The sequence below is a fragment of the Poromitra crassiceps genome, assembly GCF_964638095.1.
Source record: "Poromitra crassiceps genome assembly, chromosome: 1".
Taxonomy (NCBI): Eukaryota; Metazoa; Chordata; class Actinopteri; order Beryciformes; family Melamphaidae; genus Poromitra; species Poromitra crassiceps.
In genome coordinates this window covers 94,499,025-94,519,378 of record NC_139623.1, presented here as the reverse complement: position 1 = coordinate 94,519,378, position 20,354 = coordinate 94,499,025, and the positions used below count along the sequence as shown (strand labels likewise).

The 20,354-nt window shown below is 41.4% G+C and overlaps 1 protein-coding gene across 1 annotated transcript in view; it reads left to right on the top strand.

The window, feature by feature from the left end:
* Positions 1 to 20,354, top strand: part of vps13b (vacuolar protein sorting 13 homolog B) — a 661,063-nt gene that overhangs the window by 95,337 nt on the left and 545,372 nt on the right. Inside the window, exons 12-15 of the mRNA XM_083634457.1 lie at positions 1,876 to 1,963; positions 7,184 to 7,369; positions 10,491 to 10,660; positions 13,414 to 13,608. Of these exons, the coding sequence (XP_083490583.1) occupies positions 1,876 to 1,963; positions 7,184 to 7,369; positions 10,491 to 10,660; positions 13,414 to 13,608 (639 nt within the window). The remainder of the gene's footprint in view (positions 1 to 1,875; positions 1,964 to 7,183; positions 7,370 to 10,490; positions 10,661 to 13,413; positions 13,609 to 20,354) is intronic.

Genomic DNA, 20,354 nt, shown 5'->3' with positions numbered 1-20,354 from the left:
CACCAGAAGAGTCATAACCTTTGATAGAAGTACCATCACCCACACCAGAAGAGTCATAACCTTTGATAGAAGTACCATCACCCACACCAGAAGAGTCATAACCTTTGATAGAAGTACCATCACACACACCAGAAGAGTCATAACCTTTGATAGAAGTACCATCACCCACACCAGAAGAGTCATAACCTTTGATAGAAGTACCATCACCCACACCAGAAGAGTCATAACCTTTGAATATTCATGACTGGCTCAGTAGCTTTCGACCTGCAGACTAATAAATGAAGAAGACTTATGTCATTAAAATGCATCCACTCAGATAATTGTAAAATTACAAAGAGGGCCACATTTCTTCTACAAAAGTAGAATTAGTTTTTGTTTCAAGTTAAAAGTGTCAATTAGGAAGACTACTGTACCTAGTAAGAACAGCAGTGTATTATTATTTTGCACAAACAGTCATCATAGCAGATTTCTCCTCAAAAATGTTTATATTCTGAACATTCCCACAACACATTTGTGGTTTTGAAAGCTCTAGCTACCTAGCTAAAAAAACATTTAAATTTTTTTTTCAAAATGCAAATATCCGCTATAATCCAAGTCAGACAGGGTTGTGATTTGGGAGCAGAAAGTCCTACCTTTTGGTAGATGAGTATTTCCAGTGGCATACATGAATGAATGGTTTATTTTCAGTCATAGGTTATAATGAACCACAAACAAAATGTGTGAATATACAGCAAGAGAACATCATCATACATGTACAGTACATATCAAACCATTTCACACAAATAAAATCTATACAATCAATGACCGAAAAAAGGAATAGGCTGAAGCCAAGGCTTATTTTTTGCCTATCCTGTATAATCTATTAAAAAAAAACAGAATATCTGCAGCAAAATAAAGAATAGAAAGAAAGACAGAATTTATTGTAAATTATAATCCTGAATTATTTTACTTTTTAAGGCTTTTTTAAACCTCAACAATGATGTACACAAGTTCAAAGGCTATTCCATAGTTTAACTCCCAAAACTGAAACACATCGAGATTTGACATTAATTCTCACTTTGCCTATTTAAAAAATGCATAACCCTCTTAAACTATAATTTCCTTCTCTTAATTAAAACATTTTTTGAATACAAACTGGAAGGCTTTTGCTCCTAACACGGAAAACAATTTCTAAAGTTATACACAATATCTACAAATTTTAAGGTGTAGGACCTTATGAATAGTGGATTGGTCGATTCGAGGTAACCAACTTTATTTATTATTCTAATAGCTCTTTTTTGTAGTTTAATAATAGGATCTATATTTGTTTTATATACATTACCCCAGACCTCAACACAGTATGACATACAGTATATGGCACTATAAGTGAAAAATACAATATACGCAAACATATATTGTATATCCCCTCTCTCTCTACATCCAAAATCAAACGGTAAACGGTAATCCTTCATTTCCTTTTATAAATTACATATTGCTCAATAAACAACAGACCCAATTTCAATTAAATTATTTTCTTAAGTGCTGTAAACCGTCAGAGTTTGTAGAAGGCTTATTTAGCACATCACATCAATAACGGTTGAACAATGCTGCTTCTAATTTGACCCCACTTTTACATTCCAGCCTCCATCTGTTCTGGTCAAGTCTCTGCCTTTCATGGCGAGTCTCTCTTTGTAAAGGGTCCCAAATATTAAGGTTAATGTTGCTCTGTGAAAAATCAGATCTCAGTAAGCAGGTCAAGCTCTCAGTAACAGAACCCTTTGGCTTTGATTTGACCCCCTCAGCGTATCCACCATGACCCCAGTCACTCTCTTAAAGACTATCAGGCTGTTTGCTCCCCTACTGCCATGTTGACCCGCCTCTGCTTTTGTTTGACAGGAGACCTACACGGAGATAGCGGGCATGCAGCGCTTTGGTGCTTTCTACATGGATTACCTCTACACAATGGAGAACGGCAGCGGCAAAGGTATTGTCTAATTCATTCCTCCTCACAGAGCTTGTTTGCTCACCTCGCCACCTCTTCTCTCTTTTTCTCTCTCTCTATCCGTCATGTTCTCTCTTTCTCTGCCTGGTACTCTCTCTGTCTCTGCCTCTCTCTCTCTCTGTCGTTCCTTCCCTCGCTCCTCTCTCCTCTGTCAAACAAGCCCCCTGGAGACTTAAAGAAAGAGCTTGTCTTGTTTGAGTCGCAGCCACCTGGTCCTTGACCCTTCCTGTCCTCGCTCTCACCCCAAACTTACCTGGAGGGCAGCTGTCAGGAGTGTTTAGTCTGCGCTGACACGTATTTGAGTTTCTTTCTCCATGCTGCTTGTTGATACACTGCTTCCCCTCTGTCTCTCTACCTGTAAGCTTTTGAGAAAGTGAATAGGCCCCTCTTGGCTAATTAGGTGTCACTCTTCCTGGCAGAAGCCTACAGACGGGCAGGATTCCTCATTCCTCAGCCGCAGCACTCAACAATGTTATTCAAGTCCGAAAGATCTGAAGTTCCCATTAAGAGATCAAGCATTCTCCCTTCAATATGACTTGGGTCAAATGTTATGTTTGGCCCACAAATGTCTCTGTGCGCCTAATTTCAAACCCGCTATAGAGCTGCTCTCTGCTTAATAAGTACAACCATGACGGGTAGAAAAGAGAAGCCCTAACTGATGTTCATAAGTGCTGAGTTAAGAAAAAACTCTTATGTGGTGGTGGCTCACCTGGTAGCACGACTACGACGGAGGCTCGGCCCTTCGCACGACCGACGCGGGTTCGAATCCAACCCGAGGTTCTTTGGTGCATGTCATCCCCTCTCTCTCTTCCCACCTTTCCTGCGTGCCTACTGTCCTATTTGAATGAAGGCAAAAATGCCCCAAAAAAAAAGAAAAATCTTACATCCTCAGCACTTTATTTGAAAAACATTCATTTCAAACTCTAGAACTCTACAAGTGTAACCCATCACTGTGTCTAATGAAAAAGTATGATAGGAAAGCTATCCACCTTATTCCTAGCTGCCATGACGCCTTACGTGAAATATGGGCACTTCTTCCAGTGTAATCCTCCCAGCCCCCTCCCCCCGTTACGTTGCTGACACAGACACAACATACTGTAGCCTGTCTGTGTCTGTAAAGTTTAAACGATGTTTCAAAGCTGCAGGCGAAGGGAGAAAATCACGTCCAGCTTGGCCCAACATCTCGCCGATAAATATCCCGAGTTGTTCAAAGAGCAACAGGTTAGCGGATGTGATAACATTATTACATTCCCTCAAAGAAGTCATCAAACGGGTGTTATTTCTTTGTGACAAGCAACTTTTTTCAGCATCGGAGTTTGACGAGGAAATGCGCTGATTACGAGCGCCGCAGACCCTCTGCTAACAAGTAACGTTACCAACCAGCTGCAACAATCAGTCACGTTCTAGGCCGGACCTTGCACCCATAATCATTTTACAGCAGGCCATCCAAAAATAAGGTGGAGATGGGCTACATGTCACTTGAGGTCATGCAAATATATGGCCAAGTGATAATGGCTTCCTGTGGACTAGTTTGTTATTTTAAATTACTGGCAGCCATGTCCCTTATCACAGTTATTTGTGGTTACTATTTCAAACAAAGCTAACTTGCTCTTTACTGATTACAGGCCACTGTTGTCATTCCCCAGTTGCAAATGTTGATTTGTGGGTCCTGTGAAGCTACCATATATAGTGATGACTAACTTAAAGAGACAACAAACAACTTTTCAACTTTCCCCCTGCTGTCCCCCCCTAGCGTTTGTGCTATTATTGTTTGAGCTGCTGTTACAAAGACAACCGGGTCCTAGGGCTTCACGATAAATCGATTTTGAATCGTAATCCAATAGGATGATGTAAAAAAAATGAAAATCGTCAAATCGATTTTTACTTTAACTAGGGTAATTACAGTACAGCTCTCTCTCATGTCTGCGGGCTGTGTGCTGCTTCCTCATCCCTCCTCCCCACTGTAAAGTCTCTGGCCATGGCTACTGAAGACAGCAGCGCAGGTACACGACAAACTTATTTCAACAACTCCAAAAAAGCACACATCGGGAGCAGTGTGTTGCAGTACGGGCTGCTCTTGGGTTTGGCGTAACCTATGTGGGATTCGAAATAACGAAGGTTATGCCAAACCCCACATAGGTTACGCTAAAACCACCACCGCAAAGCGTCCTATAGTAGTTGGGCAGTCGGCAGGAAAGTATCGCGGGACTTTACGAGACTTGGTGACCGAGATCACGTTTGAGGCAATTTGATGCCTGGGAGACTCCAGGAAATGGCCTGGGGCGAAATATCACTCTGGTGGATGTTGAGGGATCACATTACGACGATATTTGGCGAAAACGGGAATAAAAATAGCTATTTAGATGCAGGAAAGACAGGCTCACACTTGGCCCCAAATCAGCTCCATTTTACAACTGACTTGGACGCTATTGATCTCAAAACAACGCTAGGACGGCCAGAAACGCCGCGGACATCTCTGGGTGAGTGGCCAAATCATAATTATTGCCAGGAGATGGGTCCAGGTTAAAAAAAAACGAAATTCTCCTTTAACACAGAGAGCAAGAAACCTCTCATAACTAGTTCAACCACTTCAACTATTTCAGATTGTATTTTTCAGGGCTGTAATGCTGCTTACATCTCTCACCTGCTTCCCTGTTTTTATCTTTCACTCTACCTCTATCTCACTCTGACTAGGCTATTGTTTCCTCCTGCTGTCAGCTACAGATAATAATCTAAATTAAAAAAAACATTGATACTGTCATCCTCAGCTGTCAAACTCATTTCTGACAGCTGGCTAAGTGTCAGTCCCCTTCTCCTGCGGGACGTCTAGGGTTACCCTTGCCAATCGGAATGCTTCTCTCCTGTCAGTGTTTCTCTTCACCTCGGACGGGACTAGATCCAGTGTCAACCAAACAAATTAGTCTCCGTTGCCACGGGACCAACATCAACTCTGAGTCAACCGAAATACTAACCGACCCAGGTCACACTCAACGTTGACTTCACGTAGAGTAACGCTGCAGATTAAAACTTTTCTGTCTTGGGAAGTGGAGATACTTTTAAATCATCTAAATCCCACCTAATCCCACCCCACCCCCCACCACCCCCAAATCCACTGACCGCTCTAACTGCAGCCATATGGGTGATATTAGGTCTAATCCGTCGCAGCCAAATCTGGGCAGAGAAGGGGAAGGGGAAGTGACATTGCCCGGTGCCCTTTTTAAATCTCCAAAATCAATGGGAATATAACTGTGTCTGCCTTCAAAAAAAGAAGTTAAATTCACAGTCTGGACCTTCTGAGCTGTAAGAATGTCCAGTGTTGGCGGTGGAATGTCATGTAATGGGAATAAAGCAAGGTATGACCCGTTGTCCTCTTCCTCCCTCTCCGCCATTCCTTCCTTTATTTTTAATTTCTCCATTTTATTGCCGGGGAGCTGGCCTTTAAAGTGGACCTGTGGAATAGAGGCCTGCGACGAATGAAGGGACAGCTGTGTGAGAGAAGTGGACATTTGGAATAGTCATCATTCCAGTGGTTCACTGCTCACTGCCCTCTCTCTGTTTGTTCTCTTTGTTTTTTTACACAATTAAAATATTCAGCTGAATAGATTCCGTTCTTGTATTTGGTTAAGAAATAGCACATACTGTATAAACCCTCCCATCCTTTCCCAGAGCTGGAGGACTACAGTCCAAGTGTAGACCTGCAGATGTTTGTGGGAATGCAGACCGCCTCTCTGGACGCTAAATCAGATCACAGTGCCTGTTCATATTCTGGCATGTAAACTTCCAATTGTGTTAAATGGGAAGATAGTGAGACCGATGTCATGAGCCTAGACAAGAGGCCATCGCTAACCTAAAACAAGAAGATTGCACATCCCTCAAGTGTAAAAGAGTATTCAATCAAATAGACTTTGAAGAATGTGTGTGTGTGTGTGTGTGTGTGTGTGTGTGTGTGGTGTGTGTGTGTGTGTGCGTGTGCGTGTGCGTGTGTGTGTGTGTGTTTGAATCGTCTATGTCTGGTCTCTCTGCGTGTGCTTGAGTATAGCATGTAGTTTACAACATAGAGAAAATCTTTCCGACCTTGTACATCAGGGTGTCAACAGGTCCTTAAAAAGTCTTCAAATGTATTAAATTGAGTTATCTAGGCCTTGAAAGGTTGTAAACATTTGAATATAGCAATATATAAACAGTTTTATATATAAGTCTTAAATACAGTTTTAGAGGTATTACAAATGTTTAAAAGTTTAATTCCAAAACACTACTGTATATATCCACTTTAGAAAACTGTCAAAAATCTATCCTCAAAATAGGTCAATTTTTTAAGTTGATTTGTTTCACTTTAATTTTTTTTTTACTTCAAGACAAAAATGGTCTTAAAGTCAAGCTGAACACAAAAATGTTTTTTTTTTTTTTTAGTTGAAATACCTGGGTATTCAGTGCACCTAATAATGTATGCCAAACAATTCACAAAAAGCTAATTTCTTTAGTTTTTCCACACTTTTTCACATCAAAAGTTCATTTTTCAAGATTTCATTCATAACAGTAATCTACAGTTTGCTGACGTCACATTGCACTATCAAATTTCAACCAATCATATCACAACATGGCAGCTGTCAATCAATCTTTATTTCAGGAGGATTTTCTCCTCCAAATGAAGGAGAAAATGGCACCTAGTGTCTGTAATCTGGCAGAATTTGTAGCCCATAAACTAACTAACTACTAACTTGGCCAATTGTATGTAACATACAAAATAAAGCAAACGGTAATGTCTACGAATGCAAAGAAATGTAACTGTCTTGTTAAACTTGCATTCCAGGATAACGTTAACTAAGGGGTCGCCCCTCGGCGATTCCAGGCGGGCGGGCAGCACTCATGCATCGGATTGTCCGCTCTGCTCCACACAGAAGCAGCTGGCTGCCTGGTACTCTGCGGATCCCACTCGCGTAGCACCACAACATGCTGAATCCCACTCGATTTGGGGGCGGAACACGCCAGGATTGACCAATGCCAAAGCCAGTCCCCAGAATTGTCAAATCAAATCATCGACATGCTATTATGGTCCACCTCTCAACCCTGTCATCTCAGACAAGATTTGTTTTCAGACTCTGAAACGTCTCCGACCCTCGCGCTACTTGCATTCTGTTGGGTTCATTTCATCTTTAAATTGACTTAAAGTGTGATACTATGTGTGTTTACCAGTGTGTGTAGGCTCTCAGGACTTCTCAGTGGTGAATATGGAGGAGGCAGCTCCCCCCGTCCAGGAGACGTCCATCAAGCGTCTGGTGGTGGGACCTCTGGATGTCCGGCTCCATAGCAGCGCCGTCCACCGCATTCTCAAAATGGTCACCTGTGCCATGGACCACGAGTACGAGCCGTACTGCAAGCCACAGCCAGGTCAGACATCACACACCCTCTGCTTCACTGGACTGGCTCTAGATTGGGTTGTATCTACTTTAGGGTGCTTTCTCACTGGGAACCATTGCTTTCGTTCCGTTCCGTGCCCGAGTACGATTGCCCCCCCTCCCCTCTCCCCCGCTGGTCAGCTTTCATATTACAAAATTTCTTCCGCGCTCAGGAACGGAACAGAACACTTGCATCATCAACTACCCCTGGAGTGTATCCTCGCCCATTTGTGTTGTCTATGTGGTTCGGTATGGACGGCGTTCACATTCGCAAGTGTTCTGTCCGTGGGCACGCCAAAGTGTTCCCCAGACCACCTTTTCAAGTGGACACTGTCACGTTACGCTGTTCCACGCCCGGGCACAGAACACACCGTTCACACTCATGAAACAAACCACACCTGGGGTCAATTTGGTGACAAGTGTGCCAGTGAACGGTACCAGGGCACCAGTGTGAAACCACCCTTATGTTTACTCTACTATGATTTATTCTACTCCGCTCTACTCTACCTACATTCTAGTCAACTTTTATTTTATTTGTTATTTTATTTTTGTCTAATCTTTGCTGCACTTTACTGTACTCTACTCAGCTCTATTCCATTCGACTCTGTTTAACTCAACTTGACTCGACTTGAACCGACCTGACTGTTCTATTCTATTCTATTCTATTCTATTCCTACTCAGCCACTATGCACCTCTATCTTCCGTCATCTGACCAAAGCTATCGTCCAGCGATCTTCAACTGCAACAGTTCACACTACAGTATGCTCACCACATTGTTATTTCCTTGCACAACCCATCTTTCAACACAAAGCCGTACATGAAAGCACTGACCTTTTGGACCGTGCTAGGGAGGTTAAGCCAAACACCTTTTGTTAGTGGTCGGCCCAGCACAGCTATTGATGAGCTCATCCCAAGGATGTTGTGAAAGCTGTACGATGGAATGTGTAATATCTGCAATAACTCTAATTTTTGCGAAACCATAACATCCGTAGGTTTCGGTTGTTTCAGCATCTGTGATAGATAATAGATGATGGGGTAATTACTATAGAGCTTTTGACTGGTGCCGGGCAGGTCACTGTGTTCCTTCCTGTTTCTATATGAGTATGCTGGAGAAAGGTCAGTATAGTCAGAAGAACCGCAGGGGGGATTGAGAAATTGAGAGTAGATAAGGGAATGAACATTTTTCACTGAGGTAGCTGTTACAGATGGGATGATAAAATAACAGATGCCATAAGTATTATTCTTACATTATTAAGTACCTCTCCTCTCCTTAGCTCTCCTCTCCTCTCGTCTACTCTAGTCTACTTTAGTTTACAACACCGCTGTTGTCCGTACCTTACTCTTCTCTTTTATATGTAAAGTGTTAAATACATAATAACATCATGTCAGTAACTGTTCTCCCTATTGTTTATAATTCATCTTCATCATCATGATTATGATTAGTTATCGTAATGCACAATTCTGTTGTCTAGATGAATTAAATTAATCTTTAATTATGCGTTAAAATAAAAATAAAAAAGAGATCTGAAACAAATGACAGAATATTATTCATTTTATCATAGTTTATATTACCATGTAATTTATTGCAGTGTGTGCAAGATACTTTGGATGAGCACATAGCATCTTGAATTAGTGTTGGTCTTAGTTTCATTGTTTCATCAAAGGGACAAAGATGTTGTTAGTGCTGAGTCGTCCATGTCGCATCTGGTCTGATAGCTGCTCCGCTCTCCTCTGCTTCAGGAGGGCAAGAGAGTAGGTTTGTGCGTCTCTGCCATGAGAGAAGCAGTAAGGGTCAGGAGGTCAAAGACATGACTTTATCTTTATATTCACCCTCTTCTCCACTCCTCCTTATCCACCCCTCGCCAAGAGCTCAGGAACAATGACTCTCCTCCCCAAAACTAGCTGTGGAAGGGAAGCCAAATTGGCTGGAGTCTCTGGGTTTTATAAGATCTTGCCCTATTTAGAGCAGGCGGTTCCAACTAGCAAATTACTTACAGTGTGTTCAGTTGTTTGCGTGTGTGTGTGTGTGTGTGTGTATATTCTCTAAGTTGCTCAAGAACAATATGAGGAAAAAAGTAACAGGAATTTCACAGTTGGATCTGTTAAGTGGAACAGGAAAATACAGAGCATTTTTGGACCGTTATGATTTGTGTGTGTGTGTGTGTGTGTGTGTGTGTGTGTGTGTGTGTGTGTGTGTGTGTGTGTGTGTGTGTGTGTGCGCGCGCGCGTCTTGGCATACAAATGTGGATGTTCTTCGCGTGCTCTTTTTATCTTTTCCGTGTGTTTTTGGGGTCGTTGTGTTTCCTTGTACATATGCCTGCGTTTCATGCGGGCTGCAAGTGTGGTTGGTTCCTCCTAGTTGGAGTGTTGACTGTGCGGATATTGACTTGAGCCCTGGCATGTGATTGGATTGGACATGGCGGTGCCAGAGCAACCTGATGCGGGCTGCGGCGCCACGCCAGAGAGCAAAAAGGCAACTGGGATCAGGTTCTGAGCCCACCTCAGAGCCGGGAACACGGTCCAACAGAACCTCCACTGACCTGAGAACAAGCCCAGGTCCTGGGACCGGAGCCAAGGCCTTTCATTAACAGAGGGCTTGGGTTTGAGTCCAGCTCAGGCCCTGAACATGGTTTAGTGGTTCAGTGCTCTGGTCACTCCTCACTGCTGACCTTGCTAGCCTCCGTTCCATGCCGTTCAATGTATTGTCTGCCTCTCCCGGATGTTTCTGCTTATTGATTGATTGAGTGATTTTCTCTGATAGTGCAAAAATAAAGCTACCGGGAACCAGCCACTGTAATGAAAATCACTTGAAGAAGCCAGCACTTTTATAGTACACGTTTATTTTATTTAGTGTATGAGGTGATGGTTTTTGTTGGAAAAGCCTTTTTATTGTCTTAAACCTGCAGGCCTTGTGGAAGGGAGCCCACTCAAAGAAACTGGTGTGCTTTACAGCTCACCCCTTTTTTCCCTAGTAAATCAGTCTGTAATCACTCCACTGCCGATGTCTTCGGCCTCTCGCACTCCTTCAGTTTATTTCAAATAACACATTGGTTATATGGTCGTGGTTGTGGTCCTTTCTGTACCCCATGTTGTTGTGTTATGGTCTCTTGTAGAAGTGGTTGAGGAGAGCCGAGGTCCAGCCACTCCAGAGGAGATATCAGGCCTGGAGGAGTTCATCCCAACCAGACTCACTTGTCTCACTCTGCTCCAAGTGTCCGTCACAGTCTGCATGGCAGAGTTCAACCTCCTACACACACTCATGCCCATCATCATGGGCCACAAGGTAACTCCTGATGCATGGCACTTGGCAGAACACTTTAGCATTACTGTTTAAGATGTAACCTTTTTAACACTGTTATGTTGCCCTGTAAGACTACATGTAATAAAAATTAAGAAACAATGTGCTTAGCATCATGTGTAGGAGACAGAAAATGTGGTGTGTGGAAAATATTTGATTACTTCATCCTAAATACAGAAACATCCTTGAGGAACATACTAGAAATATATGGCTCAAGGATCCCTGTAGAAATGAATGATGTAACCTATTGTAGCATGCCTCAAAAGTTCACAGTGCATGAAAAACGTCATATGCATGGCCTTCACCTTTGCTCATCTTTCCTTGTACTGTAAACTAAGTGTAGAGTATACAGTAGGGGTGTCACGATACACTCAGTTCACGATACGATACGTATCACGATACTGGGTTCACGATAACGATACGATACGATACGATTTTAACAATATTTTTTTAAACTTGAATAATGACAATATATGACTGGAAAAGTAGTATTTTATTTGAAATGCACAAATACAAAACATGCTGTTGTGGGAAATTGTTGTTACAATAACAACTAGAAAAAACATGAGATTGGAGATAAGGCTTATCTTGAAATAGAATGAGTTACACCGTCACTTAGATTTACTTTGAACTAAAAGGTTTCTCAGCAGTATAAATTCTCATTATGCATCTTCAGTTTTTCTTCAAACTCAAACAACAAGACTTTTCTTAGTCTATTTTTTATGCATCTTCAGTTTTTCCTGTCAAGTAAACAGTTTTGCCAGAAACTCAATTGAATGGTTTCTCTCCTGTATAACTTCTCATGTGTCTCTTCAGAGACTTGTTCAACTGAACTACTTTCCACACATTGAACTTCAACAAACAAAGACGTTTCTTAGTCTATTTTTGAAAAAAAAAAAAAAAAAAAAAAATTATATAAAGATTTTTTTTCGCGATATGAGATTTCATCTCAACGATACATATCGTGACGTTTTACTATCGCAAAATTTCGTGGGACGATATATTGTGACACCCCTAGTATACAGTATGCAGTGTATCTCCACTGCACATATCAATGCACTGGGAAATATGAGTAGTGGACAGCTTGCCTTGGATAGTAACAAATCAGGTGTTTACTGTCAATTTAAAGGATGCAAATGTTTGATAATGATTTCAGTGTGTTGTATACCAGTGATGCCAGGTGATTTCAGTGTGTTGTATACCAGTGATGCCAGGTGTAACTAGTGTGTTGTATACCAGTGATGCCAGGTGATTTCAGTGTGTTGTATACGAGTGATGTCAGGTGTAACTAGTGTGTTGTATACCAGTGATGTCAGGTGTAACTAGTGTGTTGTATACCAGTGATGTCAGGTGTAACTAGTGTGTTGTATACCAGTGATGCCAGGTGTAACTAGTGTGTTGTATACCAGTGATGCCAGGTGTAACTAGTGTGTTGTATACCAGTGGCAGTGATGCCAGGTGTAACTAATGTGTTGTATACCAGTGATGTCAGGTGTAACTATTGTGTTGTATACCAGTGATACCAGGTGTAACTAGTGTGTTGTATACCAGTGATGCCAGGTGATTTCAGTGTGTTGTATACGAGTGATGCCAGGTGTAACTAGTGTGTTGTATACCAGTGATGTCAGGTGTAACTATTGTGTTGTATACCAGTGATACCAGGTGTAACTAGTGTGTTGTATACCAGTGATGCCAGGTGATTTCAGTGTGTTGTATACCAGTGATGCCAGGTGATTTCAGTGTGTTGTATACCAGTGATGCCAGGTGATTTCAGTGTGTTGTATACCAGTGATGCCAGGTGATTTCAGTGTGTTGTATACCAGTGATGCCAGGTGTAACTAGTGTTGTATACCAGTGATGCCAGGTGTAACTAGTGTGTTGTATACCAGTGATGCCAGGTGTAACTAGTGTGTTGTATACCAGTGATGCCAGGTGTAACTAGTGTGTTGTATACCAGTGATGCCTGGTGATTTCAGTGTGTTACCAGTGATGCCAGGTGTAACTAGGGCTTTCACAGACTAGTCGACTGTTAAAACCACTAGTTGACACTAGGGGTGTCAAAATTAATCGTTTAAATTAATCGTAATCAATGCATCACGATGCGGACGTGTGACTCGTATCGAATCATTGACAGATAATCCCTGAATCGTTTGTTTAAATTTATGTTGACATTCAGATTTTACATTTTAAAGCGAAAAGTAGCCATGTGCAGTAATAATATAGAAAATTGAGGATGTGATACTTTGAGCTGTATCGAGATGCATCGTGGAATCTAATTGAATCGTGAGGCCAGTGAAGATTCACAGCCCTAGTTGACACTGTACATCAGTGATACTCAACTGGCGGCCCGCGGGCCACCCGCTGAATAAGTGTCCAAATGTTCATGTAATTCTGGCCAATACTCACACTTCTGTTATAGCATTTCAGTCTGGAATATGGAATATCTTTCAATAATCTATGATTTAGCTGCTAAATTGTCAAATTGTCTGCTCGCTACCCAGGCACTTATGTATGTACTTAACCTAAGTAACTATCCGGTGTGCACAACATTGTCAGACTAAACTCCGTCTGACACCTACAATCCGCTACAGAAAAATGTATATTGATTGTTTATTAACTGGCCCCTGGCCTTCTATCATTTCACGAAAGTGGCCCCCGGGCAAAGCAAGTTGAGTATCCCTGATGTACATCATAGTCGACTAATCATTCCACTGTCGTATCTGTCCTTCATCTCCCAGGCTGCATTGGGGCCGGTCAGTGTGCCAGTGTTCCAGCCGGTACGTCCTCTCCCGGCCCTGCGCTTCCAGGTGGAGAGGGTGAATGTTGAGCACTCTGTGCCCATGTATGCTCCAGAGCTGGTCAGCACGGTCAGCAGTCTCAGCCAGCCCTCTGATAACCTGCTGCACCACTGCTATGCACACTGCTACCTCAAGGTGAGAAGACAGTCTGTAGTGCAGATTCACAAAACCTATCCAAATAATAATATCACTACTATAATAAGGTGGTACGGTGCATAACTGCTGGTGGCCGACAGGCGATGTGCTAGAAATTATTTCTAGTAATAGTAGTAGTAGTAATAATAATAATAATAATAATAATAATAATAATAATTGATTGATTTATACAGCGCTTTTCTTTTCTTTTTTACATTATGTCATTTGGCAGACGCTTTTATCCAAAGCGACTTACAATATCACATTTTTGTCAGCAATAGAGCAATCAACTATGCAACACAGTCTATGACAACTACAACTTTTGAAGGAACAGTGGTACAAGTTTAGTTTAGGTTAGTAGGGTTTTTTTTTTTTTTTTTTAAGAGAGAAAGAAGTTAGTTCAAGAAGGGCCCAAACTTTAAACTTAAAGTTTTATTTTCCTTTTAGTACATGCACATTAAATGACAGGCATTGGTCAAGACAGTGAGACATAGATATATATAAAAAAAAAAAAAAAGTTCCAGTTCTCTTTCCGGGGTTAGTATGGTGTTTCTGTGTCGATCCTTATAGGTTGTCCATTTGTCCCATTTCACTTCAAATTCCGTTTGTTGAATTCTCAAATTATGTGTGAGTCTCTCCATATCGAATATCTCCTCTACGATATCACTCCAGTGATTTTGAGTGAGTGGGTCTTCCTTGCACCATTTCCTAGTCATTGCCTTCTTGGACACTGCTAACAAGACAGATACCGGTCCTCCCGCTGGACATTTTCACTAGTTAAGTTACCCAGATAAAGCACCTCCCATGTTTTAGGTAACTCATATCCCAGTATTGTTTTCAGTTCTCCCCATACATCATCCCAGTATTTCTTAATTTTATTACATTCCCAAAAAACATGTGTATGATCTACATTTCTCTCTCCACACAATCTCCAACATGTCAACAATTTACTTTTCGTCTTAGGGGTAATAAATAATCTAATTATGTTTTTCCAGCAAAACTGTTTCCATATCCTAGAACTTGTCGTTATTTGTTGTATTTTACAGATATTATACCAGCTTTCTTCCGTTTGCATTTTACTTTCTTTTACCCATCTATCTCTAATGTACAGTGTGGAGATATCTCTACTCATCACCAGACTCTGGTACAGATATACAACGATATCACTCTGCCTATTTTATTTTTGTATGCATTACACAGAAGGTCTGGTTTTTATTTCCTTAGAAGTCTCTGGCCTGGAAATATCTGAATAGATCTTGGTTCTGCAGGTCAAATTCATTCCTCAAATCCTGAAAGCCTTTAATTTCCCCCTTGTCGATTATTGTGGTTATTGCTGTAATGCCCTTGCTTGCCCATTGCATAAACTCATTGTCGAGGGTCCCAGGTTTAAATTTAGGGTCATAAGCCATCCAACTAACTACTTTAATCTCCCTCTCCAAATTGGACTTTCTGACCACTATAAATCAGATTCTCAGAGTAAACTCAGTGATTGGGTCAAGCTCTTTCTCTCTCACCTTTCTATTCGCTATCATACTTTGGATATGAATTCCCTCTGTTCCTAGTTCAATCTCTTTCCATCTTGCAGTGTAGTTGGTGTCACACAACACACCAGAGGCCGGAGTTGTGCAGCATAATAATATTCTAGGGCAAGCCGTATTGATAAAAGCTGCTGGACCAGTGTTTGAGCCGTGCCATGGAGCTGTGCTATGGACCTTTTCTGATGGGAGATTGTTGCTTTTTTCTGCTTCCTGGTTTTGTTAGACAATCGTGGTCGATCCTGTACACCTTTAGACGTGCTGTAATGTTTCACAAGGTGAGTAAGAGAGCCATCTATCACATGACGGTGAAAACACTTATTGCCGTCCGATGACGTCAATGGCGGGGAAGCGTTGTCTCTTAAATGACGTTCCATGACGCCGGCGGAGAAATTAATGAGTTAATTTGGTGCAGTAAACTTGAATCTTGTGTACTTTTATGTTGCTGTTCTAAAATTTTAAGTTCCCCATCTTATTCTTATATAACATTAATCTAGCTTTCTTAAGTAATGTAGTTCAAGATATTAATTTGCCTCACATAACTGCTTTCATGGCATCCCAGAGAATAGTGGGATCAACTTCCCCATTATCTGTATGTGTTTATCTAATTTTTAATCTGTTCAACAGAAGCTGGATTGTTCAAAATACTAACATTCATTCGCCAAGTCGTGTTTTTCATTCTACTATTTAAGTTCAATGTCAGATAGAGCTATGGTCTGATAAATCTGCTACTCCTATCTTACATTCTTCTATTCTAAATCTATCAACTGTATTTATGAAAAAGTAATCAATTCTTGTATAAACTGAATGTGGGACTGAGTAATAAGTGTAATCATTCTCAAGTGGGTGTAGTTCCCTCCAAATGTCTATAATTCCCAACTCCGCCAATACTGTATTGACATATGAGTCAGTTGCGTTTTACTACTTTTCTTTCTGCTAGTCGTATCCAGGTTTTACTACTTTTCTTCCTGCTAGTCGTATCCAGGTTTTACTACTTTTCTTTCTGTTGGTCGTATCCAGGTTTTACTATCAAAATCACCCCCACAAATCAATATCCCTTCCGTTTCTTGGGCTATAATATCAAATAAAGTTTTAAAGAAAAGTTTGTCACTTTCCGGGGGTGCATAGACATTAATCAATATCACAAATTGATCTTCCATTTTCCCTTTAAACAGAATATGCCTTCCCTCTTTATCACTTATTTATTTTAGGGTCTCAAACTTTGTTGTATTGGAAATTAAAATAGCTACTCCCCGTTTACTGCCCCCTTTATATGAATTATAGAATGTGTTGTTAAATCCCAGCTCTTTGAACTTTTCGTGCTCTTGCTCTGACAAGTGAGTTTCTTGCAAATAGCTGACCTGTGTTCTTTCCTTTTTCAACTTGACTATGACCTTCCCCCTTTTCTTTAGGTTGTTGTCACATTCAGAGACACCATCTTGAAATGGCTAGGTTGCATCTTTCTCAGTCTTGAACCGCCCCGCTAATCCACTGACAATTCCTACAGTATGCGGCGCTTTTCAAGGCACTCAAAGCACTTTACATATCAGGGTGTGTATGTTTCTGTGTGTGTGAGGGGGGAACTCAACTCTATAACATCTATAACACAGGACACATGGCAAAGCATACATGATTGATTTCCTATGGTGATTGATAGTTTCCATTCACTTTCTCATTAGTCATTGCTTTATCATTACTCACTAAAAGGATAGTCTCTAGGCTAGGAGCGATGTCATAACTCTGCCAAAGGACAGCTTACTTTTCCATAAAGGATAGCCCTGTTCACTCAGCCATAAAACACATGTTGATGGGCTACCAAAAGAGATTCATCAGAAGAGTGAGCAGTCCAAGTCCAAGTTCAATCTGTCTGTCCAAACCAGGGGTGGTTAGAGGCAGCTGATTTGGTTCTGTCATTGAACAACCTCTTGGGCTCATGAAACAGTCACTGTAGCAGGCCTTTCTTACTATTCACTGCAAGATGAGGTTATCTGGTGTGGACATTCTTACAGCTCAGAAGGTGAATTTAACTTCTTAATTTTTTTTATTTGTTTTTAAGGGAGTGGAACCAAGGAAGGTTGATTGTCTGTCTTTTCCCTGTATTTTGTTTTGCCCTGCTGCCTCATTTTTCTTCCTCCATTTTTTTCTTTCCATCTGTCTCTATATTGACCGATCTTGTCAGTACACATCAACCAGTTGCATGGTTACACTGTGTAGCCAAAGGTGAATAGGTCAACCGCATGGCCGCACTTTTAACTCTACTCTGAAATGACCCTAATGGCTCTTTCAATGACCTTAATGGCCCCTTTTCACCTGGTTATAAAGATCTCACCACTGAGTTTGCTGATGAGCAGCGCAGTCCAGCTCTGGTCTGGCTCGTACAGTAGATTTCACTTAGCAAATACAGTAGATGTTATGCCTACCGGATGCATCGTACTACTATGGCATCTCGTGGTTTATATAACACTTCATCACTAATATAGTTTTCCATTTTTTCATAACCATTCAAAATCAATAAACTGAATGTGTACCAGTCACTTTAGACCAGGGGTTTTCAAAGTGGGAGGCGGGGCTCCCCAGGGGGGCTCCAAACAGTCTCAGGGGAGGCTCAGTAAATGAAAGTGAAAAAATATGACATCAGTTATTGCATTAGTTATCAAAAGGACATCACATAGAATAGCCTGTAATTTGGTTAAAGAGATAGTTCAGAGTTTTGAGGAAGTTTACTGTGAAACAAATCCCATGTTACTGCAATGTAAGATTGAAGTCATTCTAGCCCAAAAAGTAGAATGCATTTTGTCAGGTCTCTATCACAACTACACACAACATCAAGACGTCAAAACATTACAAAGGTGAAAAGATTAACTACAATTTTGCAACATTCACAGATATACTCACTAAATAAGAATATGTGTTCATCATGCTAAAGCAACATCAAACCATTGGTATGTGTTTGCATTATTAGTCTTTGTAATATCTGGAGCTTTTTGTAGCTATGACATCAATCCTTAGTTCAGAAACACACTAATTGATTAGTCACTCATTACAAGTGGAGGTGAAGCTGTGTCCTGATTGGTCAGAGGTTGCCTTGGCTACACGATGGTTGATTTTAGTCTACAATATCTCTACAGTATTATTTTAATGTCTCATCTTGATTTTGTCTCTTCCTTTGTTTTTCAACTTGCCCTAATGTTCTCATCACCTCTTTATAGTAGTTAAAGTGCATGGCTGAACGTCTGGTTGAATTGCATTCAGAGCTCTGAAAGAAGGCTTTAGAAAATGATGTTAATTCCACAGTGTGATCTGGTGTGACCTGGTCTGGCCTGGATCTGTTTTTCTAAGGCAGGATGTTTGCCAGGCACACTGGCAGTCCTTATCACTGGGTCAGCACAGGGTTAACGGTCAGCCACTCAGTGGCCAAGGCCCAGTCTGTCTAATCAGCCAATCAGCCTCCGTATCCGCTAAGGTACTAATTCTACTTCTGGATTCTGGCAGTGGGATCATGGCAAGGTGGAGGTCATTCTGGTCGCAATTCACTCAATTCAGGAAGTGATTTGAAATGGGGATAAACCAAGGCTTATCTCAATGTGTCTTTTATTGACACTTGCTGTCAGAGCTGAGGTGTCTTGACAGAGTGATGGCTATCCATTGTCTCACTGGTCTGTGGTTCTGGTCAAGAGCTAAATAGTGATAAAGGCCCCATTCCAAACAATATCAAACAAGGAAGCTGCAGCGAAACAAGCTCTTCCTGTGGAGCATCACACTTGCATTTAAAAGTGGAATTTGTATTATGTCTACATCTGTATCTGACTATCATACAGTGCAACTGGATATGCTACTATGCTGTGTCGAATTATACCCATAGGCTAGTTGTCTTATTATAAATTAATTGTCTTTGTAGCCTTGCCCAATATTTTGTCTGGTCTGAGCCATCTGCAAAGCCTAGTGCCTCAACAGACCTTCACTTACAGTAATTGAAAGAATCCTATTCTGTGCATATAGCAGCTGCATGTGGGACAGTTGCTGTTGTCACAGCTGGGCCCAGCCATCATCCAATACCCCCACAATTAAACAGGATTTCATCCACCATGTCCAGTATTAGCACAATGTAAACAGAAGTTACAGTACAGTATGTGTCCAGCAGTGCGACTACCAAGAGCTTGGATAATGAGGAATATGATGAAGAGACATGTGGTCAGTAAAAGACAGCATGTTTAGATCAGCAAATCCATAAGCCTCTCCCTCTGGAAAATACATTAATGCACTTACTCAACAGTAGTCTTGGTATCAGAGGTTGTTTAAATCATCATTATACAGTGGGTAGTTTTAACCAAGCAATCTGGTTGGTCAAAGATATTTCCAACTGTGTTGGTAATTCCCGGAGAGCACTAGCGCTTGATGCTATGCCAACACTTGTGGTAATAATCTTTATTATTATTATTACCAAATCAGGCTCCAGTGATCACATCACTCCTGTCCTGTCATGTCATGTCCCATGGCACTGCTCCACCATCAATCTCCTCACTCTTCAGGACTGCTAAGGGCTCTTAAGTCATTTGGCAGACGCTTTTATCCAAAGCGACTTACAGTAACACATTTTTGTCAACAATAGAGATATCAACTAGTGTATGCAACATAATTTCCTGTATTTTGCAGATTGTATATAATAACTAACTAGGCATCTTTTGCCCTCGATTCCTAGGCTCACCCGCTGCGCAGCCTCGCCCACCCTGCAACTAGCCGAGCTGGCCGTGCAGCTTGTGCAGCTCCACCGCTGCGCAACCTCACCTGCCCTGCAGCTCGACTGCTGTGCGCACTCACTTGCTCCTATGACATCACTGATGACCACTGCGTTGTGGCCTCACCTGCTCTATGACATCATCATGGATGCAGTGTTTTCCATGAGCGCCAGCTAATTAGCCATACATTAAACAATTTCCAGCCAACTACTTTTTGACCGTCAATTTCGTCACCGTTTTTCACTGTCACTTTAAATATGTGGAAGTCCTCAGTAGTGATGGGAATTACGGCTCTTTGAGAGCCGTTCCTTTCTGAGAGCCGTTCAAAATAGCGGCTCCTCGTTCATTTTTTTTAATGGGGCGCGCACTACTGTTTCTCTGAGAAATCACTAATATAATGATATGGTATGATTTGGATCAGATTTGATTAGACCCACCACTATTTCATTTTGCATCAGTGGACTGCAGCAGCATA